The sequence below is a fragment of the Protomyctophum bolini genome, assembly GCF_963924005.1.
Source record: "Protomyctophum bolini genome assembly, chromosome: 12".
In the NCBI taxonomy this organism is placed as follows: domain Eukaryota; kingdom Metazoa; phylum Chordata; class Actinopteri; order Myctophiformes; family Myctophidae; genus Protomyctophum; species Protomyctophum bolini.
The window spans coordinates 32,039,280-32,058,624 of record NC_137873.1 but is presented as its reverse complement, the minus strand read 5'-3'; the positions used below and the strand labels follow the sequence as shown (position 1 = coordinate 32,058,624).

General features: G+C 43.3%; 1 protein-coding gene across 4 annotated transcripts in view; it reads left to right on the top strand.

The window, feature by feature from the left end:
• The first annotated feature begins 4,273 nt into the window (after positions 1-4,273).
• Positions 4,274-19,345, top strand: part of LOC308325695 (myomegalin-like) — a 73,214-nt gene continuing 58,142 nt past the window's right edge. For all 4 annotated transcript variants that reach the window (XM_080778324.1, XM_080778325.1, XM_080778326.1 and 1 more), the window contains exons 1-3: positions 4,274-4,769; positions 15,428-15,504; positions 19,082-19,205. In XM_080778324.1, coding sequence (XP_080634450.1) covers positions 4,542-4,769; positions 15,428-15,504; positions 19,082-19,205 — 429 coding nt within the window. In that variant the 5' untranslated portion in view covers positions 4,274-4,541. The remainder of the gene's footprint in view (positions 4,770-15,427; positions 15,505-19,081; positions 19,206-19,345) is intronic.

Sequence of the window (19,345 nt, the reverse complement as noted above, 5' to 3'; positions counted from 1 at the left end):
TGTCTCTGGCTGGTCCATTGCTTTGGACAAGCTCCCATGTGTGGAGGTGTTAAAATAGACGCAGCCATGTGTCGTCACCACTCCTGTTGTTTTGTGGCGTCCAGCCTTTCCTCTCTTCTGAATAATTCAGAGGCGACATGTAATCCGAAACCTGAGTCATGACTCATGACACACGCTCACTGAATACATTAGAGTTTCAGGAGATTTAACAGTGGTTCTCAACCTGGTGGGCCCCCAGTTTATCATTTTAATGATAAAATAACATTCATTCAAAAAACAAAAAAAGACAATGTTTAATAAAAATGTCTGGGTATACTTGGACTATGCTATGTTAGTTCCATTGATCCAAGGTGGAAGACGATTGATTCGATGATCATTAAAATTAGCATGCTCTGAAAATGCAAACAGCCCACCCATATGACCACTTAACATGGCGGGTACGTACGTGGCCCGCAAACCCTTAATTTTGTTCATGTTCGCCCCGATCCAGAACCGGTTGATGAGAACCATCCTTGTGACATCATCATCTCTGTCGGTCACATGACAGGGCCCAGTCGCTTTCAATTTAAAAGTCCCCGTTAGTGTTCAACATGCATTTTTAAATAGACACCGTCGTGGCCTCCTCTCTTGGCTCCGGGATGGCCAGGGACCTACCCGTCAGGGAGAGATTCAGGACACCTCCTTATTAATAGCACGCAGTGGTATAGGAATTATTTAAGTGCATTTACTAAAGCGCTTTGTACTCTACTTGAGTATTTTCAATTTCCAATACTTTCACTTCTACTGCACTACATCTCAGATCCAAATATTGTACTTTTACTCCACGAGTACATCCATTAACCACTTCAGTCCTATACTGTACAATTATTATGCACAATGAGTACTTTCACTTTTGGTATTTTAAGTTACATTTTGATGCCAAGTATTTTGGCATTTTAAATGTTTGACTTTTTCTTGTAACAGAGTATTTCTTCATTGCAGTATTGATACTTTTACTTAAGAAATGCGAAAATCTTTTCCACCAAAATATCATTCAGCTCACATGATTGTGCCTCCATTCAGTCTGTGCTGCTTGTCCTTTTTTCACTGAGGGCCAAATCCAGAAAAATATAGGAAGGGCTGGGCCACTCACTAGAGATGAGGTATATCGCCTCACCCGTTGTGTATTAAAGTTAGCAAAATCAATCAAATGTAGGTAAACCAGTAAGACGCGCAAACGCGGGAAGCGAACGCAGCTCGTACATATTTGGGTTTTTTTAAGATTTATTTTTAAGTTATTATTTTTAAGTTAAGCTTTTAACTTAGCCATAACCATATAAGGAGTCCCCAAAGCAGTTATACGTCCAAATATGGAGTGTGTTGCATCAATCACAAACAAATCACTCAGCTCCATATATGGGCACAAAGGTGGGACACACAGACACACACACACACACACACACACACACACACACACACACACACACACACACACACACACACACACACACACACACACACACACACACACACACAGACACAGACAGACAGACATGATCTGCTAGGTCTCATAGTAAGTGCTCATTGCGTTTGCAATTATGCTTGTTAATTGAATATGCTTACAGAAATAAAACAGCCTACATCACCATCCGGGACGGTCGCGGAACGGCCGCCCGTGCATAAACGTGCGTGCACAAACAAACAAACAATAAGATGCAGCCTGTCAAGTGTCAACCTGTCACGGGGGACTAAACAGCACACACGCACACAGCGCGCGCGAGAGAGAGAGAGAGAGAGAGAGAGAGGGCCCACTAACGTATAATTTGTTATTCTCTTCAACACGGACCCGGCCATAAATCGATCAATAAGCTGCATCGTATCGTATCGCATGTCATAATATCCTTACCATGGCTGATCATATATCATGCCGACCCTTCGTTACAATGGCAAGCTTTTCTTGAAGTCCTTCCTTCTCGAAAAGGGCTTTGACTGTAAATCCACCACCAAAGTATGTTCTCCTAGTCCAGTCATTTTTGGTGTTTGTTTGTGAGTTAAATCTGTTAATTTAGCGAGCTCAATCAACCCACAGATGGAAACTCGCTCAGAAGGTTTCAAACACCCAGTAGCCTACTCTTTTCTCATTGGACAATATTTTCAGCAGATGGGATCCAAGCACGACGTTAATGTCGCCAAAGGCCAGCTAGGGCAAACTCGAAATCTGATTGGTTAGGAACCTGTCAATCTATCACTCGAGTGGGAAAAAGTTTCTTAGGTATCGGTTTTGGTTTTGTGGAGAAGCTGCCTTGTTCAAGACAGTAGCTCCACCTAGTGTTAAAACTAAGAAATACAATACAGTCAAGTGCAAGTTTCATGTGCGGGCCATATTCCATTATATTTTTAGAATTTGATACGGGCCAATTAAAAATGGATCACGGGCCGCAGTTGGCCCGCGGGCCGTAGTTTGGACACCGCTGTTATACACTGTTATGTAGCACAGTGGTTATGTAGCACGATGGGTTAGGAGCGACTCAGGACACATTATGGGGGGTCGCGACTCGCGAGTAAATATCCCCTACTTTTAGCATTTAATATTTTCCCCCTATTATTATTTCAAAAGAATTTCACAAGAAGAAAATACTCTGACATTTTCAAAACAATATCCATAAGTAAAAAATAAATAAAATGAAATGCAAAACGTCAGAAGTAGTGAACATAGCCGCTCCACAAACTTTATTTGCACTATTAAATAGCGTAAGAAAAGGTATGGGTCCCGGGGGAGACACCAAAATGTACCTTTTGGGTGTAAACTGAAAAGGTCTGGGAAGCAATACTGTAGCGCAGGACTGTCCAAAGTGCGCCCCTCGGGCCAAATGCTACAGTGTAGCGCGATGCCAGATTTATACGTTGTCGTACGACCAAGCCGTGAGCTTGCAGATCTGTTGTTTCCGCCGCACATATGTATTGTACGACTGAGTGTGAATCAGCCACGATGAAAGCCATCGCTGTCACAAAGTGAATGTGGACTGACTTGTGCCACTCTCACTGTTACATAAGAGCTGGATGGTTGGCTTTGGCACGGGTTGTTTCAGCTGCTCGTTTAGTGGGGTTCTCACTTTACCCCTAACAACATCCCCCGCTCACGCACGCACGCACGCGCGCGCAGCACACACACACACACACACACACACACACACACACACACACACACACACACACACACACACACCATACATTGTTAAATCCAGAGTGCTCATTTAACTCTTACAAATGGATCTGTACCATAGTGTCAATTAAACCCTTTGTGCAGGGTCCATTTTTACACTCAAATGAACACAAACATGTTATGCGATGAGTACATGTGAGGGTAGTAAGGGTAACACATACACAATACAATTCTTGTTGTTAATTCATGCATATCTAACTCTGAGAGGGTCATTTGTACCCTCTCAGAGGTAAATCAATCCAATCCATTTTATTTATATACAGTAGCACATTTTACAACTCAAAGTTTACAAAGTTCTGCACAGAAAAGGCTAAATACACTGCATAAGCTGAAACACAGAAAACAACAGCAAAATCACACAGTAAAAAAACCAAAATAAGCAACAACGGAAACGCGCCACTACAAGAATACAAGACGCAGCAGCGTCAGCAGACAGTGAAACAAAGACAATAGACCACAGAAACTCCCAAAACGGAATTAAAAGCTAGGGTATAAAGGTGGGTCTTATGGCGAGATTTAAACACAATGTAAACGTCTTGAATTAACAGTCAAAATGTATCCCCTCTCTCTCTCCCCCGCCCGTCCCCTCCAGTGGCCAGTGTGTGTTCCCGCTCCCCCCCCTCCCTCCCTCCCTCCCTCCCTCACGGCCCAGGGGTGAGATCTACTTTCATATCACAAGTGCCCGTGAGTCCAGAGTCTGCCCCTTCTCCCCTTCCTCCACCGTGTCCCAGCATCCCCCCTCCCTCCCTCCCTCCCTCTATGTCCCCTCTGGCTGTCTGGGATTCTTGGGATGTCTCCCTCAGTAAAATAAGCAGCAGTCGCTTCCCCTTCCCTAACCAGAACCCACCATGGAGCCGACATGGCCGCACCTATGACTGCCCGGGCCGCAGAGTTAGCTCTCTGCACCACTATAGGCCCCGATGCCTATATGAATGAATGAATTTACACCTGTGTGTGTGTGAGTGAGTGTGTGTGTGTGTGTTAGCTTTAGTGTGTGTGTGTGTGTGTGTGTGTGATTGAGTGAGTGTGTATGTGTGACTGTGTGTGATTGCTTTTCTACAGGCATCATAGGACACCGCTTTGTGAATTATCTTTTGTGGCTTTTCTTTTTGTATTCACTTTTTGTGACATTATTATGGTGTCACCGAGAAGGACATAACATGTCTTAACGGTTACCGGACTCTGACAAACAACAGGACACGTCGACAGTGCGGTTATTAACCGTGCAAGTTGACAGATCCCCCCCCCGTCGCCTGCCCCATCAATAATACGGACAGGTCGGATTTAAAAAGGCGACCACGCGGGAGGGCGATTTGTGATGACCTGAGTGACGAACATTATGTCAAAGCCGTGGGTGCACCGCGACATGTCTAACGACGCGGCTATAATGTCTAACGAAGTGGCTATAATGTCTAAAGAAGCGGACATATCTAACGGTTACCGCACTCTGTCGCAGCACCTCAACGACCTGAAGAAGGAGAACTTCAGCCTCAAGCTCCGCATCTACTTCCTGGAGGAGAGGATCCAGCAGAAGTACGACGAGAGCAGCGAGGATGTCTACCGCACGGTGAGTGACACTGCAGGAGCCTGCTCTATATGTAGTCTTTGTATGTAGTCTTTATATGTAGTCCTGCTCTATATGTAGTCTTTGTATGTACCGGTAGTCTTTATATGTAGTCCTGCTCTATATGTTGTCGCACGGCGGTGCCGTGTGCTGAAAATAGTGGTGGAAAAAGTACTCAATTCTTTTACATAAGTAAAAGTATCAAAACGGCAATGTAGAAGAATAGATGGGGTATGCACGTGACGTCATCTTACCGGAAGTTATGCGGTGGCATAACTTCCGGTGGCAAAAACATGAGTTTCTGTGTTTCTGGCCTTGACAGCTACACCTCTGTGTCTCATATATAGCAACATCATTTTCTTTGAAGAATTTGAAGGTTTTCACTTTCAGAAAACCTTAGGGTAGGTTTGAGGAGGTCTCAGGTCTAAATGTACAGTACTTGAGTAGGTCTACATATTATACTTAGTTACCTTACACCACTGGCTGAAAATAGCCGATCTACAAGCACACAACAGGTCGTGATGCGACCTGCTGGGGCTTGTATATCTGCAGCTTGTGTCCTGCGCTACTGTTGTACGATAAATTTAGCATTCAGGAATCCAAGGGGCAGTTCTGGAAAGTAACTAAGTACATTTACTCACTGTTCTTTAAGGGGCATTTTCATACTTCTACATCCACTACATCTCAGGGGCAAATATTGTACCCAACTACATATATTTACAGTTTATTTTCATTTAGATTATTAATACAACACATGCATTAAGTGATACATTTTTATTGCTTATTATAGCTTATATTATAGCTTAATCCAGCAGCATTTGAAGAAATTCAAACCCACGTTTACCAGCTGCAACATTAACATGATGAACACATTAATGCATTAGGCTACAGCGGTTCCCAAACCTTTTTGGCCATGCACCCCCTGTTACCTACGACCTAGCTGATGCACCCCCCCACATGGAAATATAAATTGCATAAGCTATATAGAGACTATAGAGACATACATTTCATTTTTATCCACATATATGCACATATATGAACCTGAATATGACATAATATCTGCAGCATAGACTATATTCTGCATTACTTGCCATATATTGGCATAATATGTTAATATTAATATTTAAAATAAAACCATAGCACCACCATTAGACTTTTCATGTCGCGCACCCCCTAGAAGGCACTCACGCACCACAAGGGGTGCACGCACCACAGTTTGGGAACCACTGTTTAAAATCCAATGATATGATTGTGAACCATTCTGTATAATGAACACTTTTATGTTTGGTACTATAAGCATATATTGAAGTCAACAATTTTGTACTTTTAATAATATTTTGACATTATGGTACTGCTACTTGTTCTTCCCTCAACACCAAAGCCTGCATGCACTCGTGCCAGTGTGCACGTGGCCACATACGCACGCACACACACACACACACACACACACGCATGCACACACGTATACAACACACAGACAGAGTCACAGACCCTCTTCTAATCTAGACGGCTCGCCTCCGAGGAGCCATGCCGTAAAACATCCTAACATTCTTTGTGTAAAATCCATTGATTGATGTTGTTAATGGATGTGATTATGTTTGGGATTGTCCCACAAAGTTCTGTATCAGTGGCCGAGGTGAGAGCAGCTGATTGCACTTAACTTCATTATCGTTCACTCGATTGACAAACAATGTGACAGATATAGACTAGAGACCTATGATGTGACCCATCATCACTGTACGTTTTAGATAGAGATAGGCACGTCACCTGTAGGAGCCCGACTTTAACCTGCTCTTGTTTGCTGAGCTTTTTCTGGTCCCTTTGACTTGTACGGCTAAGAAACCCCTGAAAGAGTTTTAGGGTTAGTATTAATAGAATGAGATATTTAGTGGTTATAGGTTATAGGTTTAGGGTAATGGGGTTTAGCTTTATGAAGTTAAAATTAAGACCGGGGTTCAGGAATAGTTGTAGTGGTGATTTAATGTTTGGTTTAGGGTTAGGTTGGGCGAGTCGATCAGGGTAATTAAAAGTGGACATTTGTTTCTGAATAATTGCTCTTGACATCCCCACTAAGATCAGAATCACAATTTATTATACCAAAGTACAACGAGATAGTGCGCACACATGTTTCTGTGTATACTAGAAAGTATTTGTCATTGTCACTGCTTTGCATTTCATTCTCTGAGCCTGAGCACGTATTCCATTCCTTTATCCCTAATGAGATGGAGCTGAGAACATCACAGTGATTTCTGTGATGCCTCGCTTTGACAAACTGGCATCATTGCTAGACAGCTGTCCTGTCCTGTCCTGTCTGTCTGTCTGTCTGTCTGTCTGTCTGTCTGTCTGTCTGTCTGTCTGTCTGTCTGTCTGTCTGTCTGTCTGTCTGTCTGTCTGTCTGTCTGTCTGTCTGTCTGTCTGTCTGTCTGTCTGTCTGTCTGTCTGTCTAGAGGGCGCTGTTTTGCCTTTATTTGCCGATGGGTCCTCAGATTGAGGCTAAGGTGACCCTGTTTGCTTAAGCCAGCCAGAGCCGGAAGAGAGCTATCAATTGAAGGTGTGTGTGTGTGCGTGTGCGTGTGCGAGCGCGCCATCCGATCTAAGTCCTTATCACTTATCACATATGTGGTAATCATACAAGATTACCACATACCAGCAGTGATTAAGTAAACTGATCCTGTTGTCATATTATGGATGTGCGGAAACAAGACACTATTAATCCTTGTGTGTCACCCCCTGCACAGTTCAAACTTCATTTCTTTAATAACTTTTACAATGGAGACTGCAACACATTATCCAACAGACCGGAAGGAAATTGTTGCCGATGTTCAAGCTGCTTCCCATTGTTGTTTAGATTAGAGATCAATAATGTTGTGTGGCTGGGTCTCAACTGCTAAAACATTTGGGAGCCACTGGAGAATTAGCGACATTGGCCGAGGTAGCGATGACTTCTCCTTCTCTGTCTCCGTCTCTGAGGCTAAGTGATGACAATTCACTGAGCCAAGCTTTAGTGATAAAGGCGATAAAACCAATGACATTTTGGACAGACGACAGCAAATAAAGCGACAGTTTGACATCATTTTGTGGAGATACACAACAGACTATATAGGATATAGTTATTGTGACACTATTGATCTAATCCATTTGTATACACTCTCAGTCAGAGTTATGGGGGTCCTTGACAACAAAAACAACAACACAGGATTTCAGTTGTAAATCGGTAAAGTTCACCCTTAATCTACACACCTCAGTGGCTCACTATTGGACAGAATACCAGCGGTATATGTCAGTGTGACACAACAAACAGCAGCTGTGTTGTTTGCTCTGCTCACATAGTAATGCTGCTGAGAACTGACAGCCTGAGAGACGCTATTCTATTTATAGGGCCCAGTTGAGTGCACTGATTTATTTATCACCTGTGTTCCATGTGAGTGTGTCCTATTTCTCCCTACGCGAACATGTGAATCAGAGTGTGTAGTCTGAACTCTGTTTCTATATCCTTTCTTGAACATAATGTCTTGATTCAAGAGGTGATGCAGTATAATCCCTAGTGCTCATTTAACTCTGAAAGGGAGAAAATGTACTTAAATGATTCCCGTGGGTGCATTTTCACTTTTGTGAACGCGTGTGGGATTCTGCCTGAACAGTGCTGAATATCAGTTTGTGTAATTCAGAGGGAATGTGCAACAATGCTGATTGCTGACTGATATAATCAATCGCATGATCAATATGATTGGGGTAATTTTGTCTCGGCTGTTGAGCTTGGCGACTTTGTGGCTCTACTGAACATAATCAGCAGCCATCACGGCTTTGAAGCGGTGCCTGACTGGTGTCTCAGACGGTTTTCGCACAGCTAGACCATAACGCTCCTGGTGTGTGTGTGTGTGTGTGAACCCAGGCTTGTCTTGACTTCCTCTGGCCTAATGCAGCTTGCACGAGAAATCTGACACTGGTCGGTGTAGTGGTTTATATACATACAGTAACAGTACACACACATACATGTATAGGCCTATGTAGGTACCAGTGGTGGTGGATATTACCTACATTAAGTACTAATTAAGTACAATTTTGAGATACATTTTTCCTATGTACTTCTACTCTACACTACATTTTGACTCCACCACAATTATTTTAAAGTTTAAGTTACTTTGCAGATTTTTATTTGGGGCATTTTTGCCTTTATTGATAGATTAGAGTAGTTGACAGGGAAGAGGAGAGAGATGGAGGGGAAGACAGGCAGCAAAGGTTGTCTGGGTCGGGAATCGAACCCGCAACACACAGGAATACAGGCCTTTTACTTGTAACAGAATATTTCCACATTGTGGCATTGCTACACTTAGTTTCATTCTCCTTCCACCACTGCACATACATACAGCAGACTGAGACAGTATAACGTGGAAAGAAATGTTATGGCACTTTTTCATCGACCCTTTGTGGAGAGTGCATTGATTTTGTTTTGTTTCATGGTATGGCTCATTATCATTGGTTAATAAGAACAAACTCCATAAAATCATCAACGTGTCCAGCAAAATAGCTGGGGTATGATTTGAGAGTATGACCTCAATGTATGAGACCCGGGTACTCGGGAAGGGGAAAGCTATTACTAGGGACAATACACACCCGTCACATAGCCAATACCAGGCTAGGGCCTCAAGATCGTTTGTTCCCATAAGTATAGGACTTATGAACAAGCAGGCCCCATCTCAGTTCCGTGCATAAAGTGTGATGTGATGCCTCTTGGAACTATGACTGGTGGCCTTCTGTTGGCATTTTTTCTTTATTGTCTATCTATGTACTGTGTGATCTGTTTGTTTCCATATGTTTTATTTATATCCTGATGACTGCTGTGCACAAAACAAATTTCCGAAAGGACAAATAAAGTATCTATCTATCTAGTTACATACATATTATGTAAGTATGTATGTATCTTCTGAGGTGCGTGAGTGCGTGCGAGCTGCATGTTCTGGCAGCACTAGCATGGCTCATATCCAACCCTATCATATTAGCCCCTCTCCTGTCTCTCATTGCTGGTCAGGTTATAAGAGGAGCTTGTTGCTGTGGGCACAGAGGCCGCCGGGGCCAAAATAGCATGTGCACTGGGATGGCGTTGCTATATAGAGACCTGCTTTGGAACCTGCAGTGGTCCCACATGGCTCTCAACAAACATGTTGCTCTGAAGTGCAATGTACATTATTCATCGTTACAGTATTAATTATGCATTGGTACGTGTCGAAGATGTGATCCGGACATATGCAACATATGACGGATATATATAGCACATTACGCAAGTTGAGCCAGATTTATGCATGCGTGCCGGTGGCGTGCAACTATGTATAAATCAAGCCTTTTTTAGATTCATTGCTTCATGACTTACGTAAGCCGTGTGTTGTGCACTTCTTTTTGAGGGGCGCTATGCACAGCGTTGTGTGTGCGTGTGTACCCCATAGCGATGATTTGATTGGCGGAGGGCTTAAAAAGTGAAGATAAAAAGTGAGGACAGAAAAGTGATTGGCCGGAATGTGATGATAAGAGTGCCCCTCACTTCACACAAGTGTGAATTTGTAGAGTAAACCAAGGCTTGATAATACCTAAAATTAGACATTTGCACATTGTGTCAATTTACATTCGACCGTTCACAATGTGACGGCATGAGGCAACAATCTGCTGGTCGGGGGCAGTCAGGGGATCGGTGTCTTGCTCAAGGACACTTGTGACACAATGCCAGGCAGAGCCGAGGATCACACCGCGGGCGGGCGGGTATAAACCTCCCGGTTCCCAGACCTGCACCTCTTGAGCCACCGCCAGCCCCACGTGTTTGTAGAGAAGCCCCCTTTGGTGGGCCTGCCTGGAAAATGTACAGTATGCAATGTAATGCAATGATAGGACACTCGGACTGCGTGCAGCGCTGCACGTGCAACCCAGGTCATTTTGAGTGTCGAGAACAGACTGTGCTGCTGGCTGGCTGGCTGGCTGGCTGGCAGAGAGAGAGAGAGGCTCAGGCTACTGTAACACCTCTAACACCCAGTGCGATAAGAAAGGGGAGAACAGGCAAGACAAAGCCTTTGTTGTAGATTGTGAGGAGTCACTGTTCACACTGTTTATTTACAAGTGATCAGATCTGATTTGTGTGCGGAGACATTGTCAACCTATCTCTCCATTGGTTGGTGTGGTAACTGGTAACAATGCGACAATATCGGCTTCAGTAATACTTAGTCGTACGATGGTGTGTGTCTTACGGAAAATGGCAGATGTACAAGCTCATAACGCGTCAAGATGTGATGCGCTGTGGGCTTGTAGATCGGCTGTTTTTTGGGAAGCGACACTGTCGTACGTCAAAGTATAAATCCGGCTTCAGTGGCCCAGTGCCCAGACTCAGACATAGAGTAGACTTGATAAAAAAAACAATACAAAAACCGACAGAACATCCAATGTCCAGGTGTAAAGAATAAAACGTATAACGAATGACAGCCCTTGGCTGAGGGAGCGATGACAATTCACTGTGAGACAAGCTACAGCCTACAGTAATAAAGGTGATAAAACCAGTGAAGCCAGCTATCTGTCCAACAGACAGACGGACAGGTGGATGGATAAACTGTCCTTTCACTGGACTTTAAGGTCAGTCTGGAAAACATGAGCCCCATCGCTCCCACCGTTCTTAATCCCTGTGTCCCCTCATCCAATATAAAAGCATTTAATGGCTGCCCCAAAAGGCAACAGGCCCCGTGCCAGGCTAAAGTGGCAGTAAGTAGTAGTTTTCCTTCAGTAAAAGTAGAAATACCTAAAGTAATTGTCCTGTATTCAAAATAAGTACCAAAGTGTTGGCATCCAAATGTGTGTGTGTGTGTGTGTGTGTGTGTGTGTGTGTGTGTGTGTGTGTGTGTGTGTGTGTGTGTGTGTGTGTGTGTGTGTGTGTGTGTGTGTGCTCATTATGCATTTTGCACAACAGAAACATGTCACAAAGTCACGCATTGTAAAACTGCTATTTTCGAATGCACAAAGTATAAAATAGAGCTTAATTGGTTAATGTATGTTTCAGAATAATCTAAATCTGCAAAGTATTCTTAATAGGACGGGTTGTTAAAGATCCCTAAATATTCAGCACAACAATTGAATGGATTGGAGATGATCTCTTGGGTGGGGTGGAATTGTCAATGGTCCCATAGAACTAAAGCAGTCCTATTTGTATTTCTTCTTGTCTAATTGTAGTGGAGTAAAAAGTACAGTATTTGCCTCTGAGATGGAGTAGAGGTAAAGTCATAGTACCTCAAAACTGTACTTATACAGCACAGTACTTTGAGTAAATGTACTTATAGTTACTTCCCAGCATGCAGCACTGCAGGCCAGTGGGAGCAGGTAGTGTAAACAAAGTGTGGAGTTTAGCCTTTGGCCCTGCATGAGGATGAGAGCTGCATTCCCAGCTCTAAATATACTCCCATGTCATGACAGTACACAGAAATGTACCCTACCGACGATACACAACACCCAGCCTGACACACACACCCACACACACACACGCACGCACACACGCATGCACGCACGCACGCACGCACACACGCATACACGCACAGCTCTGTTTCTGGACTTTACTGTGTTATCCTGTTTTAGCCTGCCTGCCTGTCGTCGTTGACAATAGGGTTCATTCTTTCTAATAGGGATGTCCCGATCAATTTTTTTTGGCTCCTGATTCGATTCCGTTCATTAGATTTTGATTATCTGCCGATACCGATTTTTTCCCCCCATCCGATATTTATATTATTTTATAACGCGTTTATGCCATATCACAATAGTACAATACCCAAAATCACAGACAATATCCAGTCTAATATCATGATATGGATATAATATTGATACTAGTGACGTCCTTTTTGCTTCCGATCCGATTCCGATCATTTGAAAGTGACGTGATCGGTCCAGATTTCCGATCACGTGATCGGATCGGGACAACCCTACATCTCCAACGAATCAAATCAAATCAATCAACCCCTGGGTTCAAACCCGACAGGGGTCTTTCTGTGTGTGTGGAGTTGGCACGCTCCGCCCGGGTTCACGCGGGTCTCCTTTATGTGCTCCAGTTTCCTCTGTCAGCAAAACACACGCTTGTTTAGCGACTTGACTTTAGGATCTCTTATAGACAATGTATACTCTTCCAGGAGTAGAGGCAAAAGTGGTGGAAAGTACTTTTGTACTCTCAGTGAGTGAGTGAGTTAGAGAGATTCAGACTTTCAATTGTACAATTATACATTTTGTTTTGATCATATTGTTCAATCTTTTGCTTTGGCAATGTAAGTTACATATGTTTTTCTTATGCCAATAAAGCCCTCAATTAGATTGGATTTGAGTGAGTAAATGTACCCTATGACACCCTGTTATTAAAGTTATTAAAGTGGTCCCACTTTGAGAAGTGGCATGCCACTTTGTAAAGTGGCATGCCACTTTGTAAAGTGGCATGCCACTTTGTAAAGTGGCATTCTACTTTGTAAAGTGGCATGCCACTTTGTAAAGTGGCATGCCACTTTGTAAAGTGGCATTCTACTTTGTAAAGTAGAATGCCACTTTGTAAAGTGGCATTCTACTTTGTAAAGTGGCATTCTACTTTGTAAAGTGGCATTCTACTTTGTAAAGTGGCATTCTACTTTGTAAAGTAGAATGCCACTTTGTAAAGTGGCATTCTACTTTGTAAAGTGGCATTCTACTTTGTAAAGTGGCATTCTACTTTGTAAAGTGGCATTCTACTTTGTAAAGTGGCATGCCACTTTGTAAAGTGGCATTCTACTTTGTAAAGTGGCATTCTACTTTGTAAAGTGGCATTCTACTTTGTAAAGTGGCATTCTACTTTGTAAAGTGGCATGCCACTTTGTAAAGTGGCATTCTACTTTGTAAAGTGGCATTCTACTTTGTAAAGTGGCATTCTACTTTGTAAAGTGGCATGCCACTTTGTAAAGTGGCATGCCACTTTGTAAAGTGGCATTCTACTTTGTAAAGTGGCATGCCACTTTGTAAAGTGGCATGCCACTTTGTAAAGTGGCATTCTACTTTGTAAAGTGGCATTCTACTTTGTAAAGTGGCATTCTACTTTGTAAAGTGGCATGCCACTTTGTAAAGTGGCATGCCACTTTGTAAAGTGGCATTCTACTTTGTAAAGTGGCATTCTACTTTGTAAAGTGGCATTCTACTTTGTAAAGTGGCATTCTACTTTGTAAAGTGGCATGCCACTTTGTAAAGTGGCATGCCACTTTGTAAAGTGGCATTCTACTTTGTAAAGTGGCATTCTACTTTGTAAAGTGGCATTCTACTTTGTAAAGTGGCATGCTACTTTGAGAAGTGGTATATGCCACTTTTGGAGCTCGCCCCTCATGGAGGTATTTGCAAATGATCAGATCGAGCAGCGCAATGGGAGTGATGTTCCATAACTGGACAGTCAGGACAGAGCAAATTATGATGGATAAAACAGGTGTGTTGTAAAGGCAGAGCTTGAGACATGGATAGTACAGGTGCAGTCTCTTGGTGGAGGGGGTGAGAATTTAGTGCATGCAATGGCATTAACATGACCTGCTTCCACATGCACACACCCAGCTACTTTTTGGACCCTCGTTTAGTATATTCTCAGACAGCAGGGCTCAGTAGCTTGCCTTGTCCCTGTGTGTGTATATGAGTTTAAATATTTGTTTTATTTTTTAATATTAAAATGAACTAATTCATTCTCATGAAATGGTAATGGTAGAGACATAAAACCTTTACCCAATGACTGGAGTTTGTGAGCACTATACTTGCACAACAGATATGACTCCAAACTGGGGGTGAGATACCGTAATTATTAATACAATAATAATTATAACTTCTATGCTATGTGCTATCAGTAATGATATCATGTATGTTTCAGATTTTCTTTGCATGAGTCAATAGCTATGTCGGGTTTATGACCTGACACAGCAGATGTGAATGAATTAGAAGAAGGGTGATAATTTAGTGGGTGCCAGTCTGTCACTAGTATGACACATCTTTCCCAGACTTGTAGACTTATGAAGCTCTGTTTATATTTTATATTATTTATTGGAATGTAATGTATAAAGCAGTTTGATAGTGAAGAACCAATTGGACCCATACAGGTCTGTAATGGCATTTGGTTCCATTTGTACACTCTCAGAGCTGAGATATATTATGGGCTGGTGACCATGGCCTATTGCATATAAAAATGAGGGTCCTTGAAATAAAAATTAAAATAAAAAAAGTTGTGACAACCACTGCACTAAAGTATACTTAGAGATCAACAGGAAGGAGGGGGCAGAAAATAAGCATTCACAGGCATTCAGGCCATATTGATTTGATTGACCAACTGATTGATTCATTCATTTATTCATTGATTCGTTCTAATGGATACCTTTTTTTTTTTTTTTTTTTTTTGTGGCTTTTGCCTTTATTTTATATGTTTTTAGAGGGATAGATAGTAGGCTGACAGGAAATGGGGAGAGAGACCGTCGGGATGGGGAGTCAAACCCGCTGGGTACCCTGCCAGATTGGGCTACCAGCCAGGGAGTCAAACCCGCTGGGTACCCTGCCAGATTAGGCTACCAGCCAGGGTGCCCATGAAGGCCATAACGGATACATTTTGAATGATGGATCGATTGATGAGTTGATAACCATATTCATTCTGATCTTCTGTGTTTCAGAACATCGAGCTGAAGGTGGAAGTAGAGAGCTTGAAGCAGGAGCTCCAAGAGAAGAAGCAGCATCTGCACAAAGCCCTGTAAGTTCCACACACACGACAACGTCATTTTGACACATCTAGAATGAATGTGAAGATTCTCCCAGTCAGTCATTAACACCCTGATCGCCCAGGGTTTATTTAATCCATTAAATCATAGCGCCCGGCGATTTATAGTAGCGGAGCACTTTTACCGATGGACCCGGATGTTATCCCGGATGTGGCTGGAGCAGCTAGATGTGCTGGGTGTTACTAATTGAAAGGACGGTGAACTTCGTCCTAGGCGATCGGGGTGTTAACCTGCCGTCGGAACCAATTCATCGCCTTCAAATGGAATCAGAAGAACACCACAGGGAGATTCACATTTCTAGCTCAAAAGCAGAATTCAGCCTGCATAATACCGTGAATCCTTTTCCATACAGCCAGCCATGCCTGTACAGTAAAATAGTTAGAGTGTCCTTTCCCCTATTGACATGCCCTTTACGACCAGCCATACACAGCATGATCCAATTATCCAAATGTTTTCCAGAGGCATATAGACTATATGATTAATTCATGACGCACAGTGCCGGCATGCAGCAACACTATGTGATTTAGTCAGGTTTAAACAGCCAAGCACACTATTTGTCCTGCTTTGATGGCCCATGGAACTGCATAACAAGGCTGTGATTGCCTAAGTCCTCTATGCCAGACTGCCAAAACATCTTGTGGCAGGTGTGTGGGTGGTTGTGCGTGCGCCAAAGCTGGCGAGGACTTACTGTGCCCCTCGTCGGAGATCAGTGGGACTTCTCCTCAGATTCTCCTCTCTCTCTCTCTACTCGCCACGATAGCGGCGGTGGTAACACTTCATCTCTCAATTAGATCATGTTTCATGCAGCAGGTGGAGATGGCAGGCACGCATGCACACGCACACACACACACGCACACACACACACACACACACACACACACACACACACACACACACACACACACGCACACGCAGGCGCAACGGCACATACCTGTGAATGGAACAGCTTATTGACATGGAGCAGACAGGATTCACACGAATGGGAACATGCGTGCAGCAGCTATCTTGTTACAGTCCACTGTATCTGTGAAGGAACATACTGTAGTGCACAAACATACGGTAGATTAAGCATGGGTCACGCCACACACACACGCGCACACACGCACACACACACACACACACACACACACACACACACACGCATACACGCACACGCACACACACACACACACACACACACACACACACACACACACACACACACACACACACACACACACACACACACACACACACACACACACTCCGCTGACCAGAGCCAGAAGAACACTGCTGATATGCTGATATGTTAGCAGGCCTACAGTACATGAGCATGCAGGGAAAGCCAATACCTCCAATTTCAAACCCTGACACCGCTCTGGCCCATGATCCGAAACTGACCGGTGGTTCTCAAACCTTTTCCATGCTGAGGACCCCAACATGTATCTCAGCCAGGGACTGTATAGCACAAGGGGAGTTTCCTCCTGGCGTTTGCCAAGGCACCAAGGCAGAGAACTGCCAGTCTTCGCTTTGACTCGCAGTTCTGCCTTCACAGTGTGTCCTCGCCGGACACGCTTGCACAGACTCTTGGGTGATGAAGTCAACGACGTTGGCTGCCATGTTATTTGTGTCCAAAGTGGCCACTGACAGTCTGACACCCCAAATTACATTACGTGCTGCAACACACAAAGTCAATAACATCAGCGCCACCTTTATACCAGCTGCAAGGTGATGAACACATGAATGAATTACTAATGGCCACGCGCTTGCTTGCACGAGAGGTGTTTAAACTACAAGCCTCAGGATGATTGAAATATTTGTCACATTTATTCACTCATCTTTTACATAAGCCCACGAAGGAATTGATAATTGCTTTGCTCTAAACATAGATATCTTGGATTTACGTCGTAGAATGGAAGGAGCATTGACCTTGGCCACACACGAGACATTCCACATTCCTTAAGGCGTCACCTCACTCACTGGTCAGCTGGGCGACGAGGACTCAGACAGCTAGCCGGTATAGCATTAGCTCAGTCTGCTTTCAAAATAATTCCCAGTTATTTGAGCTGCCACCGACGGCCATGCAGCTGCAGGACAGAAGTTAAAAATGTACACAGAGATAGGTTTGAACGTGGACTGGCCGGCGACAGAGTGGCGCTGTGTGTACCATTCTGGGAGTGTACATTCTGGGATAAGATGTTTTTGGACTGACTAAAGTGGCGCAAACAGATGCTCATTGTAGGAGTGGTGTGTCAGAAGGGTGAGAGAATAGCTCATGTTAAGCTAGAGCACTCAACTCCCCCAGACTTGTTAAATTGGACCTAGTGGTGGAGAGTAACCATGTAACCATGTACTAAATGCTGTACTTTTTACTTTACTGAGTATTTTCTTTTACTTCTACTCCACTACATCTCGGATGCAAATTATGTAGTTTTACTCCATTACAATTATTTGCTAACATATTACTTTGATGATTTGTATTTGTAACCACTTAAGCACTATATACTTTGGTGATTTGAAAATAGCCAATCTACTCGCAAAGCATTGTGAACTTGTAGAGCTAATATTTTCAAAAGATTTTCATACATTTTAAAAGAAAATGGGAAATGGGACATTCTGCAGAATGAGTACTTTTACTTTTGGTACTTTATATATATGGAAGAGCATAGAGACCACCTGCAGATGTACTAGTGATATTGTATTAACATATAAAATGCATAAAATTTGAATACGTTTGTCTTCCATTAGGTATTCATATTTTCATATATTTTTTTGTGAAGCGTGTTCTCAAAAAGTAAAAAAAAAGACGAGAAATCAGGTCCGAGCTGTCCCACGCAAACATGTTTTGAGACTGACTACACGTGTGTGCCAGTAAGCTTGTTGTTAAACCTCTGAATGAACCCCATAAAAAGCAACACTGAGGGTGTGTCTGTGAGCTATAAGTGGGTGGTGTTGTGTGTCCGTCCGATGAACACAAAAGCATCATGCCGGTGACATCATGCACTGTCCCCCGGCGCCATTAGTCACGTCCCCAAACACATTCGACCACCACTTCGCTCCTTATAGAACATGCCGTAAAATGTGTGAGAAGTTGAGAACGCATGTGTGAACGTGCGTGTGCACACTTGATCATGTGCAAACTGATTTTTAAGACGCTGACGTGCAGCCCATTCAAAGTGCTGCTTGATATTCTTTGGTTAAAATAAGTGCTCTATAATCTAAACGTAATCATTGCTATATGAGTAGTGTTTGTTTGTTCTGTAGCAGGGGTTCTCCCTGTCTCTCCAGCTCTTTCGTAAATGGACAACACATTGTCGGGTCAACTCAGGATACCAATTTTGACGAACAAAACAAACGTTTGCATAGCAACGATCACTATTGATCTGAACATAGAGCTTTAACCTTTTAACAAAAACAAACAAACAAACAAAACATGTTTGTCTTTAATGGAAGCTATACAGTCTTTTTCCCCCCAATGATTAGAACCCCAACATCCCTATTCTCAAAATTTGCTGTAGAGATTTGGAGACAACGATGACTTATCAACGTTTTCTTCCCCCCCCCTGACAGCACAACAGCAGAGAGCTTGACCAATCACAATGAGCTGGAGCTGCAGAGGCACTGTGAGGAGAGACGGCAGGAGATTGACCACATGCAGGAGGTGCTGGAGAACAAGATCCAGCTCCTGCAGGAGGTGCGTACTGCGTAGCTTCTCCAGACAGACTGTTGACTCGGGCCAAAGGAAAAGAGGGTGCTGTTTTTCCTTTGTTTTGCCCAATGGGTTCCCAGATTGGGAGGTGGGTGGTGGACTCGCTCTGCTCTATGTCTCCTGTC